This window comes from Babylonia areolata, chromosome 2 (genome assembly GCF_041734735.1).
Source record: "Babylonia areolata isolate BAREFJ2019XMU chromosome 2, ASM4173473v1, whole genome shotgun sequence".
In the NCBI taxonomy this organism is placed as follows: Eukaryota; Metazoa; Mollusca; class Gastropoda; order Neogastropoda; family Buccinidae; genus Babylonia; species Babylonia areolata.
Window position 1 is genome coordinate 64,872,507 of NC_134877.1, and position 25,721 is coordinate 64,898,227.

General features: G+C 43.9%; 1 protein-coding gene across 6 annotated transcripts in view; it reads left to right on the forward strand.

Moving 5' to 3' along the window:
- The window catches only part of LOC143276252 (uncharacterized), a 58,622-nt gene that overhangs the window by 23,540 nt on the left and 9,361 nt on the right, over positions 1–25,721 (forward strand). For 4 of the 6 annotated variants that reach the window (XM_076580734.1, XM_076580759.1, XM_076580769.1 and 1 more), the window contains 11 exons: positions 2,214–2,335; positions 3,624–3,771; positions 6,768–6,886; positions 7,754–7,849; positions 9,178–9,423; positions 11,011–11,479; positions 13,312–14,415; positions 18,719–18,994; positions 19,536–19,607; positions 20,458–20,637; positions 23,664–24,992. In XM_076580734.1, the coding sequence (XP_076436849.1) occupies positions 2,214–2,335; positions 3,624–3,771; positions 6,768–6,886; positions 7,754–7,849; positions 9,178–9,423; positions 11,011–11,479; positions 13,312–14,415; positions 18,719–18,994; positions 19,536–19,607; positions 20,458–20,637; positions 23,664–24,992 (4,161 nt within the window). The remainder of the gene's footprint in view (positions 1–2,213; positions 2,336–3,623; positions 3,772–6,767; positions 6,887–7,753; positions 7,850–9,177; positions 9,424–11,010; positions 11,480–13,311; positions 14,416–18,718; positions 18,995–19,535; positions 19,608–20,457; positions 20,638–23,663; positions 24,993–25,721) is intronic. The other 2 variants (XM_076580744.1, XM_076580752.1) reach the window with 2 other exon arrangements.

Sequence of the window (25,721 nt, forward strand, 5' to 3'; positions counted from 1 at the left end):
AAGTGGCATTACGTCCATGGCACCCATTTTTTGTGTGTGTGTGTGTGTGCGCGCGTTGAAACATTTTGTACACGGAATGATAACCTATTTTTAAAACAGAAGTTCAGCAACACACACACACACACATATATCTATATCTATATATATACATACATATACACATACATATATATATATATATATATATATATATATATATATATATACATACACACATACACCCATTTATGTATAGATATACATACAGATAGATATGCATGCATGTACATACACACACATATATATATTCTCACATATACACTTGTACATATACACATGTATCCATATACACATACATACATAAACACATGTATATATACGTACACAGAAAGATGAAAACACATATATACATATGCATACATCTGCACATACATACACGTACATTTTTTTTTTATAAACACGTATACATACACATATTAATACACACATCCATGATGATGTACAATGCTCTATTAAAATTTTTTTTTTTTTACCTTTCATTATTGGCTTGGATTTTTTTTTCCAGTTTTTTTCACAGCGTAATGGTTTGTTGTCAATCTTCTCCACTTTCAGTTATTTCCTTGTAGCAACACCAATTTGTGTGGAATTCGACAGATTTTAAGTTAACATGAGCAATATTTTTCTGTTCCATATCTGTTTTTCATTAATTACTAAATACACTAAAATGAGGCATCTCTTATCTCATTTTGCATTTATGGCATCCATTCTTTGTCCCACCCTTCACAGCCACACCCAGGCTTATCTGCTGTCTCCATGATGGCAGACCATTGAGAAATTGTCAGAAATGTTTTTACTGTTAAGATTTTGAATAGTAATAAATCTGTATGTTAATTTATCTGTTATTTAATCACTTGGAATAAAGTTATTTGTGAATCTGAATTTTAATAAGAAAATTATTATCATTATTATTAAAGTCTTATTTCTATTATCTCAGTTGTTGTTTTTTTTACCCGGTACTTTTGCTAAATATAGAATGAGAATAGACTGGGAAATGCTTAAAGCAGTTTGGATTAAAAAAATAAAATACAGAAGGGATCTAATTGTTGATAGACATCGGTTTGGATAACGATGAACAGAACATTTTGCTGGTGTTCTGAAAAAAAAGAAAAAAATAAACGTGGGAAATATAACAAACTGCAAGGAGAGGCTACATTTTAAAAGGGTGTAGGACGACATGGTATCAACTAGGAGGTCTCCCAATTCGTCTCTCCTTTATTTCATGGTCCTCTGCATGTGTTTTGCCATTTGTGCTGTTAAATGCCAGTTTATCTGCCTCTTTCGGTGAAAATCGTTCCTAGAAAGCCAGTCAGTTTATTCCATTTTGTCTTGTCACTTTCAGTGGAAAGACTGCCAGTTCACTTCATTCTCCATAATGTGGTAAAATTGCTCTGGAGTGATGTTATGACAAATATTTGTACTTATAAAGGAGAGAGAAAAAATTCTACCCCCTCGCTCCCACTTCTTTTCTTTGAGAGTCTTCTTCCCCCAGTACCTTATCTCCAGCTCACACTGCTTTGAAAAAATGGTTACAACATTAAAAAAATTTCCATTTTGATAAGACAGAGAAATTTATTGTAAATACATAATTGGAAGGGAAAGGGGAACAAAATGGACAAAACGCGAAAACGGCAGACAAAAAAGAAAAACACATACAACAACAGTATTCTGAGGAATACCACTATAAGTATAACATTTGAAATGGTCGTCAAATAGAGAATAACATCCATTTCACCCAGAATGTATCATTTGTATATATTATAATACATCTGTACTTTCTTTACTATCCCTGCCAGTGTTAACTTAGCTAAGTTAGTTTTATGTTTAGCACATATCATGTAGTGATTTTCTGTTCTTGTGTATAATAACTCGCACAGCTGTTCCCGAAAGAACACATGAAAATAAACGTCAGATTCCTTGAACACACGATTGATCATTTTGCAGTTGTTATGCGGTTTATGATTTACCTCCACCTTCCTGTTGCAGGTACTTCATTCATCCTTATGGTTTGTCATAACAGAAATGCTAACAAAACTTGATGTTTGTGGTGGTCTGTTTCAATATGAAGAGCTGCTATTGTTGCATATTACCCAAGAACGACAGCCTTATGAGGTGTATCTGTTGTAAGAGAAATGTGACATTTGTTTCACAGGTATTTTTGTTTTGCTCTTTTCCAGAAAGACCATTTGCGGCGATTCAATGTGACGTGGGAACTGCACAACAAACATCTTTATCACACCATTGTTTACACAGAGCCCACTGTCCAGGGTTGTCTGGAAACACTGTGTGAGCAGCTGAGGTGAGCCCTAGCCTCCTTTTTGTGCTGGTTTTGGTGACACTAAGACATTTCATTGCAGATGGTACTGGATATTGATCACTGTTTTTGGTATTACCGTAAAGTTTGGTCTATTGAGCGCACTGGTATATAAGCCGCACCCACTAAATTTTGGAAAAAATTGAACTTTATACATACATAGGCCGCACCGGTTTATAAGCTGCACTTATTTCCAGTACTGGAACACATACTGATACTACAGAAAAGCTGTCGATACTGTAGGTTATGAAATAAACACAAGTGGGTACAACACAAAGAAAAGCAAGCGAAAATACTGCTAGTGCCACAAAAAAATAATAAATAAACACAACGAAAATAAGATCCATAATTTAGGGATAGTCACATTTATTCAACGTCATCCTGCTAACTGAATCCACTAAAATCTTCATCTTCAGTGTCCGAGTTGAAGAGAACCAGCACAGCTTCCTCCGCCATCTTGTCACTGACTTCAGCCTCGCTTTCACTTCATGAACATGAAGGTGGAGGTCGCTGCTGGTTTGTCGCTTGCACTGTCGCCTGCTAGGTCAATCGCCTTCAATTTGAAGGCTGCATCATAGGCATGACGTCACGTTTTCGGCATGATGAGGGTGTAAGCTTGAGCAGATAGAACTGAATGCTGATCTGAAGGCTTTAATGTGTGCGGATTTGATTTATAAAACGTGAACAGTTAGCACACTATCCTGAAGCTCATCCAAAAATTCATGGACAGAAATCATGATTTTGGTGAGTTGAAGGGCAGCTAAGAATAGACGAGAACGTGACACTCCCGGGGTCGTTAAAATCCGCAAATAAGCCGCATCATTGTATAAGCAGCAGAGGTTGAAGCTGGGGTTAAAAGTCGCGGCTTATAGACCGAACTTTACGGTAGTTCTGGCATGTGTTCAGAAGTGTTGAAGTCTGCATGTACAGAGTGATTTTTACTTGTTTTGTTACCAACCAAACCATCATTGTTCATACTGGAGGCAGATTTTAGATAATGATGTTGATACTAATTGCCATTGAAAAATAAAAGCCATTTGGAATATATTTGGTAATGGTGTTTCTCACGCTTGTAAATTTCACACACACACACACACACACACACACACAGAGGCACTGAATGACTGTTCATAAATAGAGTACAGATATTGAAATTGTACAAGGTGATCCATAACCAAAGTTAAACAGACGCTCTAGATATTTCAAAAAAAGGGGGTGAAGGGTGTTGGTCTCCTGCAGTTATATTTCAAGTGTCTTCATTTAATTTTTTCAGGTATGGAGCATTGGACAAGGACTCATATACAGAGGACACTTACCCCAACTTGATGAAAAGCTTTGTCAGTTTTCGCAATGAGATGTCTGTGATACTGGTACTGTGGCACGACTGCCAGCAGCTGATTGATCGATACAATGAGGAACAGGTAGATGACACACTGGTCTGTGTTCTTACCAGTGCCTGAAAAGATTTGTTTTCAGTATGACCATATATGTATGAGCATTGTGTGTGTGTGTGTATGTGCATGTGTGTGTGTGTGTACATACGTTAATGTGAAATATATTTCTTATTGCTAATATTATATTCTGACTATTGATTTTTAGGAAATGTCCATAGTTTGTCTTTTTCAAAAAAAACTGAAGCAAAAGTGAGAGCTGCATTTTAGGAAAGAATGAGGAAATAATCTGCAGTCAAATGCAGTTATTCTAAGCAGATGAGAACTGCATCTCAAGAACTTTGCCAGCTGAAACCGAGGAGTGAAAGTAAGAAATACTTTAGAAGTTAGCTTGATTTGGAAGGAAACCAAAGTCTTAAAGAAGAACAAGAGATTTTTTTAAAATGAATTCTGAAGTTTCTCAGTTTATGTCAAGATGTACTACCCTTAGAAGCTGAGCATCATGTAGACTTTTTGAAAATGTGTCTTTTCTCTCTTTTACTATACTTCATTTTTCCCCCAGATCAAGCTGTTGCCTTTTACAGCTTTGTCTTTCACTCACAGTTTAACAGGCTGACAATGCTGAGATAGAATTTACAGCTTGTAAAGGTAGCTGTGATAAATTTGTAGGAGATTAGTTTATTTATTTTCAAGAGCAGTGCTGTTTCTACTCCACAGTGATTTAAAAAAGAAATTACCCTTTTCCTTTCAATGGAGAAGATTAGGTAGAAGATAGGTTGTCTTGCACACAGTTATGTGGGCAGTCTTATTTAACCCCTTCACTTCTAGTGTGTTTTGCTATAGCCTATGCTGAGAAAGTTTTCAGAAAAACAAGAAAAACACGCCAATGATTTTAATTTGCTTATATTTCTAAAGTACTTAGATAAGTGCATAAAAGTATATATTAAATGAAAGGAAAATGAACCAAGATTTTGTTTTTAATACTCACTTGTTCAAATAATAGTCAGTCTGAAACAAAAGTTCCATAAAATGCAATAAAAAAAAAAGGGACTGTCATTCCATCATGTAGGTGCTACAACATGAACCAGGTTATCAACCAGTCTTTCTTGTGACTGTTGTGATCAACCACACACACTGTCTAATGCTGAGCAACAGTGTCCAGGTCCACAAGACTCCCAACACAGTCCACACAAAGAATGGAGAGGGTGTACTCACCCAGCATCTATCGCCAGTAAAAACACTGTGTGTGGTACTTGTGGAAACAGTCTTCAAGACACAATGCTGGTTTGCTGGGGCAGTCTGGGCAGTAGAACATCACACTCTTCTGCTGTGAGGTATGTGGCATGACATGAATGAAGTGTCGTCCACACAAGACAAACAGCGTGGTCATCTTTTGCAGTGTCTGGGTTTTGGTCACCAAAAATCATGGCACTAATTACATCCTTCTGGAAGTCCAGAAGTGTACTGCTGTTGCCAGCTTTAAAAAAATTTTTTTTTTATAGAGGACGTGTGCATTCAGCAATGCAATCTGTAGAAAATGCACACACAGCTATTTGTGCCATTTCAGGGTTTTCCTTGTGGCATCTTAGGGCTGCAGCTGTTGGTAATGATGGTCCACGGCACCCATGTTTTTGTTGTAATCCAGAATTGCTGGGGGATTGTTTACTGCCCTTTGGTCTTGCTGCTGGTGGTCTTCAGCTGCAGGTTTGTGGCAAGTTGTCAACTCCAGATGGTCGAGGATGAACATCATGATCATCACCATGCTGCATACCTGAAACACATTGTATAAAAGACTAAGTTTGTTTGGTTTTTTGGAGGTGTGTTGTTGTTTTTTTAATTTTTTTTTTATAACATATAAAAAGGTTATGAAATGGTGCCATTTTATTTCTGATTGTTTTCAAAGCTGAAATACAAACACACACACCTACTCCCCCACCCCCCCAACCCCAAACCCCCACCACACACACACACACACACACACACACACCCACACACTGAAACTGGTTCATGGTATGCCACACTCCCTTCATTTTCTATTTCTCATACAAAACAAAATGACAACACGCACACACACACACACACACACACACACAAATGACAACACACGCACACACACACATGCACACACACACACACACACACACTTCTACAGGTGTTGCATTTACAAGGTGAATTAGGCATAAAATTCCATTATTTCAGTTTTATAAACATCTCCTCCACCCCACCTCCCCCTTCCCCCACTCTCTCACACATACACACACACACAACAACAGCAATAACAACGATAACAACAACAAACCAATACACACTCGGGAACGAATACACAGAAAGCTCTAGGCGAGCGACATGCTGTCATCAACAATGAGCCAGCCAGCGAGCCACGCCTCCTTGCGCTGTGATGGTCCCACACAGTACACACGTGACTGACTGACTCTCTCACACACACACTGATCAGTGACTGACGAAGCTACTTACCACAGCTAACACATTCAAAACACACACAGTGCAGTCATATTCATTGTTACAGCAAACAGAAAGCAGATACTAAACTGACAAACCTGGTAAACACCCACCTCATCTTGAATCAGCTGAGCTTGTCTGTCTTCAGTTTCGTCAAGCAACTCCACCTCCCACCCCCCTCCATGTCAAAATCAGCATCTTCGGCATCAACTTCTCGCAGTTATATCTCATTCAGTCCACAGTCTTTATCTCTACTATTTGCATCATGAAAGATGTCTTCCAATACTAGTGTAAGTGTGTAGGTTTGTCTGCGTTCAGCCATGGCTTTGCAAACACAACTTGAGCTTCGTACCAACTTGCAAAACTTTCGCCATAAATATGACAATGAGGTGAATAATTTTAGTTTATGAACTCGGGAGATAAAGAGCTCTCAGGGGAGCTAATTTAATGGGTATTTTTTGTAATGCGGGACTCGAAACATAGAATGTTGTAACATGACCTACGGTGTACGTCAGTACAGCATTGGTGAGCGACATTTCATGATTTGTTTTGTTGAATTTTGACAGGCGGCACTCAAAGTAAAGCAGAAATGGCTGAAGGAAGACTGGGAATTCTTCAAGGCACAGCGGAAAATCCTGGAACAGCAGGTTCTAAAGAGTAATCCAAAGGCCTCTATGCCTCACAGGTAAGACAAAAACTGTCAGTCTTGGTCAAGGAAAGTTAACCAAGACCAAACTGAGCAATGTGAAATAAAAAATTGAAATTATACATAAGGAATCAGAAACAAAAGTGCTTGCTTGTCGTGACCCTTTTGAAAAGTTCTTTGTTGTTGTTGGTAACTTACAGAATGAGTTTGTTATAACTGTTAGGGGGAAAAAAGACCGGACAAAGCAGTTTTTATGAAAGTGAAAAGTTATTTGAAGGAAATAATTTGAGTGGATAGAAATTGAAAGTAATGAAACAAGGAAAACAGGAACAAAAAGGAACTTTTTAGTGCTCATGATGGTGATGTGACAGATGCTTTGTGGTAGTAATTGCACTATATGTCATGTTTGAAGCATTAGTAATCACGTAACATTGACATGGCTGAACTTGGTATACAAATGGATGGAGTTAGCTTCTGTCATCCTTTCTTTCTTCACTTGATGTGAGCTTTCTCTTTTTTTTCTTTTTTTTTGTGGCTGTTTTATTTTGTTTTTGTTATTACAGCACCAGTCTGTACATTGATCAGTCACTTTTTGTTTCTGCATTTTCTTTTTGAATGGCCTGAAGTGGTGCACATGGTTGATCTGCCATTGATCATTTTTCATTCTTACCAATTTTTTTTTTTCACCTGGTTTTGTGCAACCATCTGATTTGTGCACCCACCGCTCATTTCTGTTTACCTGCACTGTTGCTTGTGGCATGCTGCTTTTCCTGTGTGGCTTTCCTTGAAATCACTTTTCCCATGTAAGTGTTGTGGTCACTGTCTGCCTATCAGTCCACAATGTGACAGTTCATGCGTCACATTCATTTGGTTTTTTTTTTTTTTTTTTTTTTTTTTTTTTTCCAGTATGGAAGCTCAGTTCACAGAAACAATGAGGAACATGTTGACAGGCCAAAAACCACCTGCTGAAGAGTCGCACTGTCCAAGGTGTAGCAGGAAAAGGTAGGCCACTGGGATACCTTTGTGTGCACATATTGGAAGGAGTGGATGCAGAGACTGAATGCTAAAAGTAGGATTAGAAAACACTTCAGCCCTACTGTCCACTGTTTCTTCTTTGGTTGTGTGCCCGTTAATAGTTAAAACACTTTACCTTTCAAAGGGATAGAAGTGTTAGGTGACAGCTGATTTCTTTTTTCCTTTCACATATTTATTGTAGTTGGTCACTGCCAGGACAACTTCAGTGGAAAAAGAACATGAATCTAACATTGTGTGGGAATACACTCTTTTATGTCCAAATATTGCCCGTGCATGTACATTGCATTGGCATTGCGGGGAGCATGAGCGTGTGTGTATGTGAGTGTGTGTGTGTGTATGTGTGTGCTTTTGTGACTGGTATTATTAGATTGTATGAGCTGGATCAGTCAGAATTTTTGGGCAACGTTGACTGAACTTCCTTGAGGATATGGATAATCTAAGGTGTAGTCTGAAAATGACTGGTGAGTTGGAACAGATATTTTTAAAACCATACACGGAAGAAAATCCAAGTTTTCCAGAATTCCTGGGCAGCAGCTCTCCTTTCCATGGTAGACTTTAGGTAAAAGGCTGATTTCTCTCTTGATGTTGAGGCAGCTGTCCTCTTTTTTCTGGACCATTGAGTATTGGTTATTTTTGTATGCCCTCAAGCTTTCAAGCTGTGATATGAGTTTTCATTAGGGAATCTTAAATGTGTTTGTTGTTCTTCACATGTGTGAATGTGAAGAGGGATGAGAGAGTAGCAGCTGTGCATCCATTTACTTGAAGGGACTGGAAAAAGCATCGTTGGTAACTCACCTGGCACTGCCAATAGTCTATTCATGTACCGCCACAAACTGAACCATGTCATTACTTATTTTGAGATCATGATGAGGGTTTCATACATTTAAATGCGAAATGTAATTATTCATGAAGGTGCTGTAGCAAAATTGCCTTGTCAGAATTAGCTGTTGGAATTCATATCTGACGTTCATCAGTAGTTGGAGTTCAAGGCCCTGTTTCAGCATGGTATTTTGTTGTTGGAAAGGCATTTTTCTCTGATTTTTTTCTCATTCCTCTGAGGTGTGAAAGGGTACCTGCATACTTACCCATGCCGAGCCCTAAACATAGTGGATATGAATTTGGTGCCCTTTTCATCTCAGAAGGCTGTTGGACCTTTAACATTTTTTTTTCTAATCATTCATGTGCAGATGCACGTAATGAGATTTTTTTTCAGGATATGATGTGAGAGGTGTTTTTAGTATTACAGTCTGAAATCATGTGAGAACAGTGCGAGTCATTGTTTCGTTAATGTGCAGGTGTCCGTGCGATGAGTGCACCATTACTCACATGATCACGTGTGGTATCATCAACCCCGAGCAGCTGGAAACGAACGGCTCTCACCGTACCTTCAACTTTCCACCCGACTCCAATCGTTACATCATCGACGTTAGTCCTCCGTCTATGTCATCCACCACATCTTCCTCAGCGTCATCTTCCCCGGTGCCCATTACACGAGAGATGGCTACCAATCACCTCAGCTCCTGCAGCCAGTCATCACAGGGGTGAGAATTTGGTTTCTTTCAGACAGTACCCTTTCTTCTTTTTTTTTGTCCGCCCCTCCCCCACATTAGAATTTTCTCACCAAGCACAAATAAAATATGGACCAGACTTGGTAGGATAGTTGGCATGCTGTAAGTCCTTTATGATCATCCCCTTTATGACAAATGTCTTGGTAAGCAGAGTGGAAGGTCAAGGTAATTTGGCAACAAAAAGTAAATTGAGCTCCTGTCATTCTTTCAGTTCCCCTCAAACTTGGTACAGTGACTAGCCATGATGATAGCATGATCCTTATTGAAATAAAGGTCAGATGAAAAATGACTTGGCTTTCTATATCAGCAGGAAAAGTTAGCTGGTACAAAAGATTTTTGGTCTTGTTTATTTTCTAATATGCAGTTCCTGTTGTCAAATAATTGGCTGTCACATGCCAGTCTTGAAGGCCTTGCCTGTCTTGTTTAAAGAGTAATATCAAGGCAGGCATGAATAACATAATACCATATTTTCCCATCAGTTGAGTCAGAAGGGCAGGAACTTCCATACAAATAGTGAAGTAAGCCATTTAGGGATTCATAAGGAAAAGCACATTGAAACAACATTAATCACATTTTTTTTGTTGGTTGACTGTGTCTGACAGTCTACTAGACAGCATTCACTGAGTCGGTTTACTGGTTGACTGTGTCTGACAGTCTGCTAGACAGCATTCACTGAGTCGGTTTACTGGTTGACTGTGTCTGACAGTCTGCTAGACAGCATTCACTGAGTCGGTTTACTGCATCTGACAGTTTGCGAGATATCAGAAGTCGTCTGCAGTCAATCTGGCTGCTAGGTACTCCTCTTGTTCATGAATGCGCTCTACATGTGCTAAGTGAGTCATGCACTACAGTTTGGCCTGGAGAGTAGTGATGCCATGCCCTCAGCTTCTCTTTGTTAAAGCACTCCTTCACTATTTTCAGTTATACAGGATCAGGAAACAACTTTAAGTGCCTCGACCAGATGTGTTTGGCCACATGGTCTTCTGCTTGCTTTTCTTTGTAATTTTTTTTCACATGAAACATTTCTGGTATAATTTCTTTGGTCATCATTATCAGTAGTCTTCAAGGCAGAATTAGGTATAAACTGCAATTTTCCCAAGTAGTTTTTCAACAGTCAAGCTGCGACACCACACTACTGTTTTTCTCTATGCTCTGTTTAGAGTGTAGTGCCCGTCTTTTTAGTTTGAAATTAATTTTCTGTTATTTGGGAGATGTACAGATCTTTCCAGGGCGGGTGTGCTGTGTGTGTGTGTGTGTGTGTGTGTGTGTGTGTGTGCATGGTTTATGATGTAAGGATGGTGATTGTTTCTTCATGGTTGATTTTTGATAATTATAGTTTCTTTTCTTTTTTGCTTTTGTTTTTTGTAACAAGTAAATTGTGGAGTGCCATGGATGACTGTTATTTGTTTCTTTTGATTGTTGTTGTTTCTTTCTTGTTATATGTAATTTGTGAAGTGCTGTGCACCTGAAATGCAGTGAGCCTCTCTCTGAGTGAACAGTACTATAGAAGAGCACTTCGTTGTTATTTTTTTGCTCATCGTTTTGTTTGTCTGTGCTCAGGGACAATCGGGAAATGGAAGAAAAAACATCGCGAGTGGATGAGGGGGACGACAAAGAAGACGATGCAGATAACGAAGATAATGACAACAATGATGAAGACGATGACGACGACGATAATGAGGAAGATGAAGATGACGACGGTGAAGACGAGGACGAGGAGGAAGGCGACGCGGATGAAGAAGACGATGAAGACGACGATGATGAAGATGACGACGGTATTTCTGAAGACCAGAAGGAGTTTGACGCAATGCTGGCCTCAGGGAAGCTGGGGATGCCAACAGCACCGGTGGTGGTTCCATCAGCAGAAGGGTTCAACAAGCTGTGGGGCGCCATGTGCCAGCAGCAGAGCCAGCAGTCGGAGGAGGCACTGGAGCTGAACACACAGGACTACCCGAACATGGGGACACCACCCTGTGCCTGTCACCACTGTGTCTCACCAGCCCAGACGGAGACCAGGGTAGATGTAAATGTACAAACTGTGTGTGTGTGTGAGAACATGCAATTTTTTACTTGCGTGTGTTAACAGAGTGTGTAATCTCATGGTATGTATTTGTGTCCATCCATGGTAAACATTGATGTTGGCACCTTCGCAGATACTGCAAGTGCCATAGGAACCTAACTTACTAAGATAGTAGGTATAGATAAGACCTTTGAAGTCACCCCTTTATGATGATATGGAAAGCAGTGTGAGAGGTCAAAGATCAAGGCTATTTTACAGAATAGAAAAAGCTTGATAATTTTTTGCTTGCAATTTTAATTAAACTTTTTGTTTTATCTTGTCATGGTGATATCATTATTTCAAACTTGGTATTTTATCTAGTCTTGGTGACATCATTATTCCTAAAGAAATTAAAAATCAGAGGTTTAAGGTCAGGTTCACAAAATGGCAAATGATATTGACAGAAAACTTTTTTTTTGTTTGTATGAATTTGAGTAGGACCTGTACATAATCTTCATCAAATTTGGTACGATGTTTAGTGATGGTGAGAACAAAATCCATATAAATAGACAAGGTTAGTGGTTGAAGTTCAAGGTCATAACATGGCATTTTGGATCTAGTGTTGAAGCATGGTGGAATTAAATGTTGAGGCATGATAGAAATACGGCATTTCATCCAATTATCATTCAGCATGATGATTTAATTGGCCAGAACATCAGCTCATTCACCACCTATGTGAAAAATACTCCTACACCAAATATTTTAGACAGCGTTCTCAGTCATACGATTTGGTTCATGTCAAAACACTACAATGGATGTGTTTACATCAAACTCAGTCAGGGGGCGAAGGCTCATTATTATATTGTGGGTGTGGTAATTGTGAGTTAAGGTGTCACCAGAATACATGATGCCTTTAGGTGTGTTACAGGTGTTACCAGAAGACACTTTGGCCATGGCTATGTGTGTGAGTGTGTGTGTAATAGTTGTCACCAAAAGTCATGTTGCCCATAGGTGTGTGTTTGTTAAAGGTGTCACCAGAAGTCATGTTGTCCATAAGTGTGTGTGTTACAGGTGTCAGCAGAAGTCATGTTGCCCATATCTGTGTGTGCATGTGTGTTACAGGTGTCAACAGAAGTCAAGTTGCCGATTGGTGTGTTACAGGTGTCACCAGAAGTCACATTGCCCATGGGTGTATGTTACAGGTGTCACCAGAAGTCATGTTGTCCATGGGTGTTACAGGTGTCACCAGAAGTCATGTTGTCCATGGGTGTATGTGTTACAGTTGTCATTAAAAGTCATGTTACCCATTGGGGGGGGGGTGTGTGTGTTACATGTGTCACCAGAAGTCACATTGCCCATGTGTGTGTGTGTGTGTGTGTTTCCTCTCACCTCACCTCACCTCAGGCCCATAACTACAAAGTAGTCATTTGGGGAAGCCTGAGGACCGCAGACGCAACCTCCCTTCTCCATCTGTCTCTGTTGGCAGCCACTGGCAGCAGCTCATGTGTGTGGAGTCCGGTCCATTGTTTGATGTTCTCATGCCAGTTCTTCCGCTGTCTTCCTCTTCTTCTCCCGCCCTCGATGGTGCCTTGCATGATTGTTTTGGACAAGCTGGTGTGTCGAGTGTTGTGTCCAAACCATATCAGCTTGCGTCTCTTCACAGTTTAAAGGAGAGGTTCCTGAGGTCCAGCAAGGTTCTCATTTCTGCTCCGTACATGTTCATTGGTCCTGTGCTCGATCCAGAGTGTGTGTTACAGTGTCATTAAAAGTCATGTTGCCCATGTGTGTGTGTGTGTTTTTTTTTTATAGGTGTCACCAGAAGTCATGTTGCCCATGGGTGTGTGTGTTTGTGTGTATTACAGGTGTCACAACAAGAGTGCCAGTGCCACATATGCCTGGAGCAGAGAGGGCAGACGGTGTCCACTGCTCTGCCCACCAGTCTGCCCATCCCTGCCCGGCCATCTGGACTTCACCTCTACCCTCACATCCATGGTACACTGCCGGTCACCCACTCCCAGCTGCACATTGCCCCTCACCACGCTGCTCACCCCATGGTCAACCATGCCCCCCACACCCAGGACCGCTCTCTGCTCCAGCCTCAACTCTACAACCTGCACAGCGCTCGCCTGCCCTTCAAGTTGGATATTGAAGACCCAGACTCTATTCACGACCATCTGCTGAGTGCGTACGGGGACTGGGACAACTCCTCGTATGACTCTTCTCGTATCTTGGGGCCCCCACCACATCGCTTTTCCACCACCCTCAGTCAGGACCTCCTCCCTCCTCCACCCATGACGGCCGATGCTCCATTTTCCTTGGAGGCCTTGTCGTCGTCCATGGCCACCCCGTCCCATGCAGTGGCAGCCTCCCACATCATGTTGGGCTCTTCCAGCATGGCCACCACCACAAGCAGCGCTTTTAAAGCTGTCGCCACTGCTGGTTTTGCCACAGGGATTCCCCCGGCGTTCCAGATTCCAACGGAACAATTTGTTCAAGACACCACCACGCCCACGTCCACCTCTTCTTCTGCCCAGCCACAACATACTTCCAGCGTTCCGGAACTCAACCTGAACCTGCGCTCAACAGCGCTGTCTTCCTTACCCCTCAGCTTTTCCCCGGCCTCCCCTTCCTCTGTCAGTAGTCTTCCTCTTCCTCTCAACCCACCTCCCAGCACTCGCCCTGTCACCTTAGGAGGCAACGTAGGGACCTCTCCGGCACCCGGGAAGGAGCAGCGTACGTACGCACAGCCATGCAAAAAATACACCTCCTCCTCTCCTCAAAACTCAGGCTTTGGATCTGTGGGCAAAGCAGGAGTGAGCCCACCACCCCCACCCCCTTCCAGTCACAACCACTTAAATGTCAGCTTGCCCGGTGGTGTCCAGGCAACGTCAGGAAAATCGGCACCTAAACCTCGACAGGCTCCTGCCAGCAGTCAGCCTTCGCATTCCTGCAGTCACAGCCAGCATGTAAGGAAAATAGTATAATGTTATCAACTATAAAAGCAACAACAAAAGGAAAGAAAAAAAATTCCAACTTCAACAAACTTTTTTTTTTCTTTCCTGTACCTGCCAGAAAAACCAAATTAGGCTGGATGGTAGATATTGATAGACCTTCCTAGCCATAAACTTTATAAAGATACAGGACATCAGTGGGTGAAGTCATAAATCTTAATTAAGTAGACTATTCTGGATTAATTTGGTATATTCATGGCCTGGCTTCGCTGACGAAGATCTAGGAAGGGCGTTGTCCACGTCTGATGCAGGCACGTTCATGGCTGACAAGGCCAATGCGGGAAAAGCAGAGTCGGCCGCAGCGGTTGCAAGGGAAAGTCTGGTCTGGGTTCGCGGCTGCAGCGTCGTGGTTCTTCCTCCTTCTGCGTTTGTCCTCAAGGCTGGCCCTGCGGTTGTTTTCGAAGGAGGAGACAGCTTGGTGGATGGTGCGTCGCCAGGTCTCTCGATCAGCGGCTACTGCGGACCACTGGCGATGGTCAATGTGACAGGCACCGAGAGCTTTCTTCAAGGAGTCTTTGTATCTCTTCTTGGGTGCTCCTCTGTCACGGTGGCCAGTGGACAGTTCGCCATACAGCGCGATCTTGGGCAGGCGGTGGTCCTCCATCCTAGACACGTGCCCTGCCCAACGTAGCTGGGTCTTTAGCAGCACTGCCTCGATGCTGATAGTCTTTGCCTGCTCCAGGACCTCGACATTTGTGATGTAGTCACTCCAGTGGATGCTGAGGATGGTGCGAAGGCAGCGCTGGTGGAAGCGATCAAGCAGTCGTATTTGGTATATGGTCAAAAGTATTTGCCCAATAAGTTTTAAGATTTAAAAAATTTTTATGTATGTATTGCCTGTTACCCTGAAAGCATTTAAGCAGTCATGTCTACCCATAGTATTTGTCTGTTGTCAGTCTTGGGGACATATTGAATTTCAGTAGAACAACAGGTATTTTCAGATCTTTTCATGTAGTTTGTGTGCTGCCACAGTCCACATTGATATAGACATTTGATACTCAGTCACAGCTATTCATGGCACAGATATTCACTTGGGTTAGTGCCTATTGAAGACACAATCTTGTAATCTGATACTAAAAGCTGTAGCAAACACATTTGGAAGTGATGGCAGAGGTGGCAGCTTAATTAGAACCTAATTTGTCAACAGGCGCAATAGCCAAATGGTTAAAGCATTGGACTTCCAATCTGAGGGTCCTGGGTTCGAATCTCGGTGACGGTGTCTGGTGGGTAAAGGGTGGAGATTTTTCCGATCTCCCAGATCAACATATGTGCAGACCTGCTAGTGCCAGAACCTCCTTTGTGTGTATATGCACGCAGAAGATCAAATACGCACGCGAAGTGGAGTGATGGCTTAGAGGTAACACGTCCGCCTAGGAAGCAAGAGAATCTGAGCGTGCTGGTTTGAATCACGTCTCTGCCGCCGATATTTTCTCCCCTTCTACTAGACCTTGAGTAGTGGTCTGGATGCTAGTCATTCAGATGAGATGATAAACCGAGGTCCCGTGTGCAGCATGCACTTAATGCACGTAAAAGAACCCACAGCAACAAAAGGGTTGTTCCTGGCAAAATTCTGTAGAAAAATTCACTTCTATAGGAAAAACAAGTAAAACTGCACGCAGGAAAAAAAAAAGAAAAAAAAAGGGGTGGCGCTGTAGAGTAGCGATGCACTCTCCATGCGGAGTAGCCCAAATTTCACACAGAGAAATCTGTTGTGATAAAAAGAAATACAAAATAAAGATCCTGTAATCCATGTCAGCGTTTGGTGGGTTATGGAAACAAGAACATACCCAGCATGCACACCCCCGAAAACGGAGTGTGGCTGCTTACATCGCGGGGTAAATAAACAAAATGGTCATACACGTAAAATGTTACGTCTGTTGAGTGTGTATGTGTGCGTGCCTGAAATTTGAATGAATGACACAGGAAATGAATGATGAGTGCCCAGTGGCAGCCGTCAGTCGGCTCTACCCAGGTAGGCAGCCTGTTGTGCAAATGACCCCGTGTTTGTGAAGAGCTTAGAGCTTGGTCCAGTCGAGGATAGGCGCTATAAAAGTATCCTTATCAATCAGTCAGTCAACGCTACTGGGACTGAAACATTCTGAAGGTGTGTTTTGTGTAAACAAAGCATGGTAGTTGAGTTGTCATATTGAGTTGGCAGTTATTGTCATACATGTGCTGGACGCTACCACTACAATGCGGACTGAGCTTGCAGCCAAGTTAGTGTACTGATAGCATGTCTTCTCTGAACTGGGCACTTTACATTTTCTTTGGAATTATTATTAGAAGATATTTGTGAGGCATGTCTCAATACTTCATTCACACGTTAAAAAACCAACCAGCACAGTCTGATAGCTGTAGGCTTACTATCGACTGATACTGTATATGCACCATACAGGGATTTTTGGGACAAAGATAAGTTTTTGTCTTTATGCTTGGTGTACAACACTAGTCACATCTTAGTGGTTGAAAAATGTCCTCTTACTTTCTCACCAAAGAACTTTGATGAACATCAGTGTAATTGAATATATCTGTTTTGTGCCATCTGTCTTCTAGGTTTTAAAAGCAATGTTTTTCTGGTTATCTCTTTCAGATAATCATGGAAGTTTTCTTCATGATAAAACATTTCAGCATGGGCTTTGTGTGCCATTTTGCCATAAAATTGTGTTTTTGTCATTTATTACATTTATTGTTAAACAGTTGTTTTTTGTTGCCGATAGTGTTACAGCTTCTGTTGTTCTGATTACATAGTTTAGTGACTGAGCATTTAATGTCTGATTTAAAATGATAGGTTATCATATTGCTTGGAACACACACACAGACTGAGGATTTAAATTCTCTGATTAAAAGACAGGTTAACTTACTGCAAGGACAGACACACACATGCACACACACACACACAGACGCACACGCACATGGGCGCGCACACACACGCTTGCATGCACATGTACACATGCATGCAGATATATTTATAATGGGTATTAGGCAATTTACTTTTATTCCAGAAGTGAATTATATAAATTTGTAAAGGTGAATTTATTCTGCAAGGCATTTATAGCGGCGCTCTCTGCATGTGTTGTAAGACTGGAGTCAGTTGATGTTCATGCTGTGGATCTTGAACTTTGTGATGGACTAACAGTCCAGTGATGGAATGGCATTCTCATTTGCAGACTTTGAATAGGAAAGTTGATAGAGCTGGATCAGTGGCACTGTGTATATTCCTTCCTTCAGTTTACTTGACAGATTGTGTGCTTGTTTTTCCACAGATTGCTTGATTAATTTTTTTAGTCTCCTTTTAGCAAGCATGGTGCTCAGTGTTGATTTAATTCTTGTTGTTGTCATTGGCTGCAGAGATCACGTCTCTTGTGCATTTGTCTCTGTTAGTGGAGGGATGGACATCTGACAGCACAAGGCTGTCTCAAGGTGGCTGTAGAAGGTGTTTTGGGATTCGTCTCATTCTTCTCCCACCAGACATGAGCTAGCCATCTAAGATGTTGACCTTTTCTCTTCAGTACCTCAGTGTCTGGAACCCTGTCTGGCTAGGATACATCCGAAGCAGTACAGATGGACTAAAGAACAGGTTTCCTTCTTCTTGCTGACAAACACTGGGATACAGGAAAGTGCTGAGCATGCATGCCAGGAAGATCTTAAGGTGTTGTTTGTGTGGTTCTTGTTCTTCTGCACTCACCAGTGGAGCATTCCAAGGTGATGGCAGCCTTTCAGTTGTGGTATTGATCTTAGTGTTGAGGGACAGGTTATTGAAGATCATGGATCCCAAGTATATGAAGCTGTCAACATTTTCAGGAGTGGAGAAATTGCTGGAGACGGAGAATGGCTTATTGACACTGACCCATGACGCCTGTCTTCTTTATGCCGACGGTCTGGCCAAAACCATTTCAGGCGTCCATCTGTCCATCAGGTGTCAAAGCAGTGTGGCATTGTCAGCAAGTCTCTAATGAGTCTGCAGCTGACTAGAGTTTTAGCTTGTAGACAAAAGTTGTTTTATATAATTTGTCATCTTTTGAAATTGGAAAATCAGTGGGAATCATATTGCTTTGTGTTGAAACAATGTGGGTGCTATCTTGTAAAGTTATGGTGTGAATTAAAAAAAAAAAAGAAAAAAAGTTTAACTGAAGACAAGTGAAATTTGAATCTGATTCCTCTGTTACCATATTGATTTGTGACATAGTCATTAGAAAAGAAAGAAGAAGAAAAAATCCACAAACATCTTTTGATTGATGTTTTCTGAACATGGTTGCAGATGGTACACAGCAGTGGAGGGGAGAGTCAGGTAGATGGCCATGCGGGCGTGGGAATGTGTTCGTCAGCATCGGCACTTCCCACCACCATCAACAATGTCAGTGTAGGCACCTCCACCCTCTGTACAGACCCGGATTGTCAGTCACACCATGATGACAACTGCGACAGCATTGATGATAGCTGCTCTGAGAAATCCTCGTCCACGTCCACCTCCAACAACCAGAAGGAGGGCAAATACTGTGATTGTTGCTACTGTGAATTCTTTGGTCATGGAAATGTGAGTATTGCTTGAGGAATTATTTCATTCATTTGGTGTCTTGACATCCTTTCAATCTCTTGTGCATCAAGATATATTGTGTGTTTTTTTTTGAAGCTCTTTTCCTTCATCAGCATTCCAGTCATTCTTTCAACTGGCAGGGTTTGTACAATCAGAAAAGGTGTGGGAAAATGAAGTGTTTTCCAGGTGGTGGTGGTGGGAAATTGTAATACATAAAAATGCCAATGGATGATGATGAAACATTAGAAATTCAGACAAGAATTTCAAAGGCCAGACAGGCTTTTGTGCTGCTTCAGTACATTTAGTATAGTTCATTTTAGTTTCTCGAGGTGTCACTGCATTCAGACAAATCCATATATGCGATACCATGCCTAGTAAGCAGATGCTTGACCAGCACCACCCAACATGCTTAGAATTTCAGTACATTCAGTACATTTAGAATTCATTACACTGAGGAAAGAATTCAAAATCTGAAAGTGCAGGAACAGTGTTGTCAGCACAGAGGGCAGGGATATATGATTTCTTCTTTATCTTTGTGCAGCCACCTGTGGCCCAAACAAGCAAGAATTACGCTGAGATGAGGGAGCGTTTGCGGAGAAGGCTCAAACAGAGGGTATGGTTTAGATGTGTTGTGTTCAGGCGAATATTTGTGAGTGAACAAACATGCACATTAACAAGGGTACTTGCACATGCACACGAGTGTGTGTGCGCGCGCACACACACACACACGGACAGCACACAGCAACGTGCATGCACACACACACACACACACACACACACACACACACACACACACACACACACACACACACTCTCTCACTCTCTCTCTCTCTCTCTCACTGGCACACACTCATGAGACCTGGTAATTGCTACAAATCTCTGAAAACAACCAAGTCAAAGATGCTGTTTAAAAACCAAAATAAATTCTCTTGTCTGAAAATATGCACAAACATATACACACATGAGAAAGCACGCACACAAATAAAGCACAGACGAAGCTATGTCAAAGAGACATTTTCACCATATTATCTTTCTTCTGCTTGTTTTTATGGTGGTTATGTCACAGAGATATTTCACCATTTTATGTTTCTTCTGCTTGTTTTATATAAACCATTCTCTCTTTCTAATCCTCTTTAGATTCCTTCCCTCTCTCTGCCTTTCCTCTTTACCCAGTTCCCTCTTTCCTGCACCCCCAATCCAACCCCCCTTGCTTAATCTCTTCCCTGCCCTCCCCCCCCCCCATTTAAAACAATTTTTTTTTTTTTTTTTTTTTACTTTCAAGCTTATCAATGGAAAACATTCTCCTATATGATCTGGCACTATGACATTTAGAGGAGTATTGAATTTCCCCCCCCCCCTCTGTCTCTGAATGGATGTGAAGCAATTATAAGAATGGGAGGCAGTGGTATGTTTCCATATACTGTCTCTGATGTATTTTTTGGTATTGACTTGTGTGGCAACAGACTGAAGCCAAGCAGGGTGGGAGCAACCATGGGAGCCAGTCAGACATTCAGGACAGTGCTGCTAACATGAACGTGGATGAACTGCTCAAATTTATCAATGGCACGGACTCTGAAGGGAGCCGTGGAGAGAGCCAGCAGTCCTCCAGGGCTGCCAAAAGGGCCAGGCAGAAACAGCGCAAGGTGAGGATGCTGCTGCTAACTGACATGTTCACGCGCTCGTGCACGCACACACACACACACACTCACGTGGACATACCTGTATGCATGCACACATGTGTGCACTGTGCATTGGTGAGAAGGGGAAAAGCTTTTTTTGGCATTGTAATCAGTTAGTGTGAAACTGATGCAAGCTGTTGCCAGGTTTTTTTGCTCTGTGTGGCCAAATTTGGTGTCATATACTGTACCATGTCAAACTGATGCAAACTAGGCCTATTGGTTTGCTCTGCTTGGCCAAATTTTGCGCGGCTAACAGTGAAAAGACGGGCCCACCCGCTCTCAGCCAATCAAACGCCTCTAAAAACTATAAGCGCTTAATCATTCCTTTGGCCAAGGCTCTCCACGCCATCTTGTCAGGTTTACGCTCTGTCTCGTCTTACGCTTTTTTCGGCTATTCAGCGTATCCTTTTGGCCTTATTTTGTTGCATGCGGCTTGTGTTTATTGTATTCTTACATTCTGTGTACTCGATTCGACTCGGCACCCTCGATTCGTTCGATTTTTTCTGCCTCTAAGTCGATCCTGTCTTTCCTTTCTCTGTTGGGGGTCGGATTTTCGCTGGGTGCCTAAGCGCGGGTTCCATGCCTCGTGTGCCATACCACGAAGGCAGGGAATCATGATGCTGGGATTGAGACTCGGTAAGAGACTCTCCCAGGCCCGGAGCTCATGATTCCTCCCGATACGGACCGCGGCAATGCGTCGTTAGACGCTGATCGCGGAGGCGACGTTCGTACCAGTAAAACGGTCATGAAGGGGACCGGGGGGAAAGAGGTACGAGCGTCGCCTCCCGAGGTGTCCCAGCGCGAGGCAGGGAGAAGGGTGAATGGCAAGTCATCTCCGTGCTGTGGGGACTCGCAGCTAGGCGCGGACTCCTAAGGGGAGGCCGCGCCCGGCCATTACCCGGGTCCCCACTCGGAGACGGCCCTCACGTGCCCCATTGTTGTTCCCCCTCCTCCCTTCTCTGTCGACCCCCCTCCCCCACCTCCTTTTGGGGGGGGAGAAAAATTTGGTTCCGGGGGGGGATCTCCACTTTGCCCACCCCGGGCCAAGCCACCCCAGTCTCCCCACGGGAGGGGATTCGGGGCGCGTGGCAACCTGCTCTGCAGGTCTTCCCGCTATCCGGCCGGTCTCCCCTGCTGGGGGAGGCCCGTGCGTGTCAGGCGGTTCCGGGCAGTCAGCCCGCTCGTCTTCGGGCGGGACTGACACCCAAGTCGGACCTGACCTCCCTCCGACTTGGCCAGGTTGTTCCCTTCATGGAGGTCAACGCACCAGTGACCCTTGGGGTTCGGGTCACAGTATGGCTGGTGCCCACGGGTGGTTACCCCCATTCTACCCGTACTGGGGTGCACCTAGGGTGCACACTGGGTTGCCGGGAGCACCAAGGGCCAGCCCCTTGTCCGCTCCCCACCGGACCCAACCCAGCACATCTCACAGGGTGACACACACAGCCCCAACAAGTGGGATCGACTTCTTGTCGGTCAGGTCGAGCTCCTCGACCAATATTGCCACTCTGTCCACAAATCGGGCCTCTGTCAACCCACAGGTGACCTCCACGGTCACAACGGCCTCCTTGTCAGGACCGACGGCTGCTCAGGGGCCCTACTCGGCCCGGCGGAGCCGGCAGTCCCCACCTGCCCAGCCCTCGGTCCTACAGTGAGATGATTGGGTGTTTGTCCCCACACAGCACTCGTGGGTCACTCTTGCATCCAGGGACGCCCTCTCTGAAAAGGTGTGGCACCCACCATCCCAAGCATGGTTGGACCTACGGTCCACACGCTCCCCACCCGCTTCAGGTGTCAAGGACATAACAGTGGCGGCCATGGTCCCAGCTCGGGATCGTCCCAGCTCATCCCGCTGGGCTGACCACAGCTCACAGGACGCCCCAGTGGGTACATCCACTTGGGATGGCACCCAGCAGGGGATGGACTGCGAACAAGAGTGGGAGCCCCTGTCTTCGGATGAGGACGAACAAGCAGATGGGCACTCTTCGCCCACATCCCAGGGGGGACAGATTGAGCCCATGCCTCCCTAGGGACCAGCCTGAACCAAACTCGGACTTTGCCGAGCTCCAACTGACCCTCCCCAATAGGGTCACGTATGCCGAATCAGTCCCTCAGGCTACTTTGTTACCCTTGACCCTCCTTACGCCATGTGACTCTAACTCCAGAACCACAAGGCAACTCAGAGTGCCAGAAATGGTGCAGGTATGGCTTAATAAGCCAGCCCGCACTGTCAGGGGTGCTGCTTCCATCCCTCCTCCAGGCAGGGAGTCCCTCTCTGCCCCGGGCGCCTTTTCCCCGGGAAAGTTTCTTTAAGATTCCTCCAAGGGAGGGGTGTGGTCCTGGTACACACAGGACCACCCTGCCTACAGCGGAGCAGAGCCCTCCGCACAGGACAGGATGTTGGTCTCACAGCGCACCACCTTCCCCACTTCAGCTAACCTACACTTTAAAACGTTAGCAGAGTGGGACAAATTGGCCCGCCGCTGCCCCCTCGAGGTTTCCACGGCGTACACCTTCGACACGTTCCTTCACAGGGCCAATGAGCTGTGGGAACAGTGTCCGGTTAATCAGGACAAGGGGTCTCCTTCCTCAGTCCCGCCGGGCCTCTTCACCGACCAGAGGTTACACGCTTTTGGCAATAGGGTAGCATCTGGTCTCTCGGCAGCTGCAGACACAGCTACCAGCCTTCACTTCAGCCAAATTTTGTGGCAGATGCAGTAATAACGACTTTCAGATACACCATGAAAGGGAAATGTCGAAAACAGAACTTACTATGTAATCCTACCTTTGAAGAGATTGCTGTGTGTTATGGTTTTTTGTGTGCTCCATTGGGTAGTTATTTTCTTGATTATTTGAAAAGAAGAAAATCATGAAAGATGATTGTTTTAACTACTGCTTTAAAAAAAAGGATATGTATTGTACAACTTCTAGTTGAGCAGAAATGTCTTGTGGCCTGTTTTCCAATTTTCTCGTTTTTTTTTTTCCTGCAGGCTGAGGAACGTCTAAGACAAGAGGAGGAGGAGAGAAAACAGAAGCTGGCAGCCCAGCGCCTCTTGGAAGCCGAGAAAGTCAACAGTGCAGGTCAGAAAAAGAAGGGCAAGCACAAAGAAGAGCGACAGCAGAGGGGATCCACAGCAGTACGATCAGAAGGCCCCCCCAGTGGAAGTGAAGTGTCCAAGAGCAGTCAGACAAAGTCCATCACAAGGGCGAAGCAGCGTTTAAAAGAAGAGCAGTCAGACAACCAGGCAGAGAAAATTGGTGGTCCCACTCTGGCGGCGCCAGTGACCAGCAGCACGTTCACTGGGACAAGGCAGGAAGTCACCACCAGCAGGCCCTCTGCACAGAACAGTGTTGGCAGGAGTGTTCCAGCAGGTCCCTTAACCAGTGACAGGGAGGCCAAGAAGTCAGTGGAAGTGTTCCAGCCCCCTGCTCATTTGATGAGGAGTCTGGCAGAGCAGACGTTGCAACAGGCCTCCAGCCTGGCCTCCACAACCCCTTCCATGTCCAGCCCAGCACCACTACCCACCTTGGGAGGCCAGCCCAACTCTCCCACTGCCAAGAAAGCCAAACGGCGCCTCGCTCCGGCAGGCACACAAGGCCAGCTGACAGCACAGCGCAAGTTGCTTACTCAGCCACCGTCAGAGCTCCTGCAGTTAGAAATTCAGCGCAGGAATGAAGCCAAGCAGGAAGTGGCCAAGCAGATGAAGGAGATTGAGGAATTGTCCCAACAGCAGACCCAGTTGAGGAAACAGATGCAGCAATCACCAATGAAGCAAGTTCAGCAGACACAGATGCTGCAGCAGATGCTAAAGAAAGATCAGGAGCAGCGACAACAAGAGCAGGAGAAGCAGCAGCAGCAGCAGCAACAGAAGCTGGTTGAGCGCAAACGAATGACACAGCAGCGAACCCTGCATAAACCACCAGCCCAGTTGCAGCAGCAGCAGCTGCAGCAACAAAGGCTTCAGACTCCAGCACAGCCAGAAGCCAGCGTGAAGCAGTGTGGAGGTGGAAAGCCAAACCCTGCACTGCCCCAGCCCAGCAAGCCCGTGACCACCAATGGCATGGCCCCACAGCACCAGGCTACCATGGCCAACCATGGCCGACTGGCCAATGGTGTGGCCGTCATGGCCCGCCCCTCTCAGTCCTGCCCCGTCTCTAGTCCTGCCACTGCCTCTGCACCAGTCTCTAGCAAGCAACTGGCGTCCGGTGCCAATGGTCTGACCAACCAGGCTCAGATAGCCCTGTCTGCAGACAATCACGCCCACATTGCCAACATGCAGCGGAAAGCCAGTCCTGAGAACCAGGAGCAGACCGAGCAGGTGAGTCATGTTTACCTGTTGAAATTTGCATGTGCTCACAGTATAGATTTTTTCCCCTAAAAGTCAGATCTGTGTGGGACAGTAGCAAACTGTAACTGCTTGGTTTACTCTGTCTGGCTGAACGTTGCAGAGAAGAGCTGACACAAAATACTTTTGCCCATACTCTAGCTCGGCAAATGGCCAATAAGGTTCCCTGGAACATAGCTGCTTTCCATCTGGTTCATTGGATGACTCTGTTAAGTGAACAGTGCCCTCTGGTTGTTGCTGTTTAATTTTCTACAAACATGAATACATTCTCCTTGCTCTTAAAAAAAAAAAAAATGTTTTAACTCATTCTGGCAATGGAATGCTGTAGCGTGTTCCACATTTTCCTTTTGAGGTAGCATAAAAATCGCAGCTATGCCGGGCATTGTGAACGTGTCAAGGGTGGAATGGAAAATTTTTTCATGGGTTTCCTTAACCCTTTCGCTGCCAGGAAAATAAGATTTAAGTGAAATCTATTTGCCAGGGTTTTTTCACAAAAAACGGGTATAAATTTTCAAAAAATTCTGTGCTCTTTGTTATTGGAGAAAGACCCATAAAAGTATATATTTTCTGAAAGGGAAATGAATAAAGAATACAAAACACATGATGTTTTCCCATTTTATGCATTTTAAGTGACATGCTGTTGTTTTGAAATCAGTGTTTTGTTTTTTGTCACATTTTCAACTTGTTCATTACAAACATTAG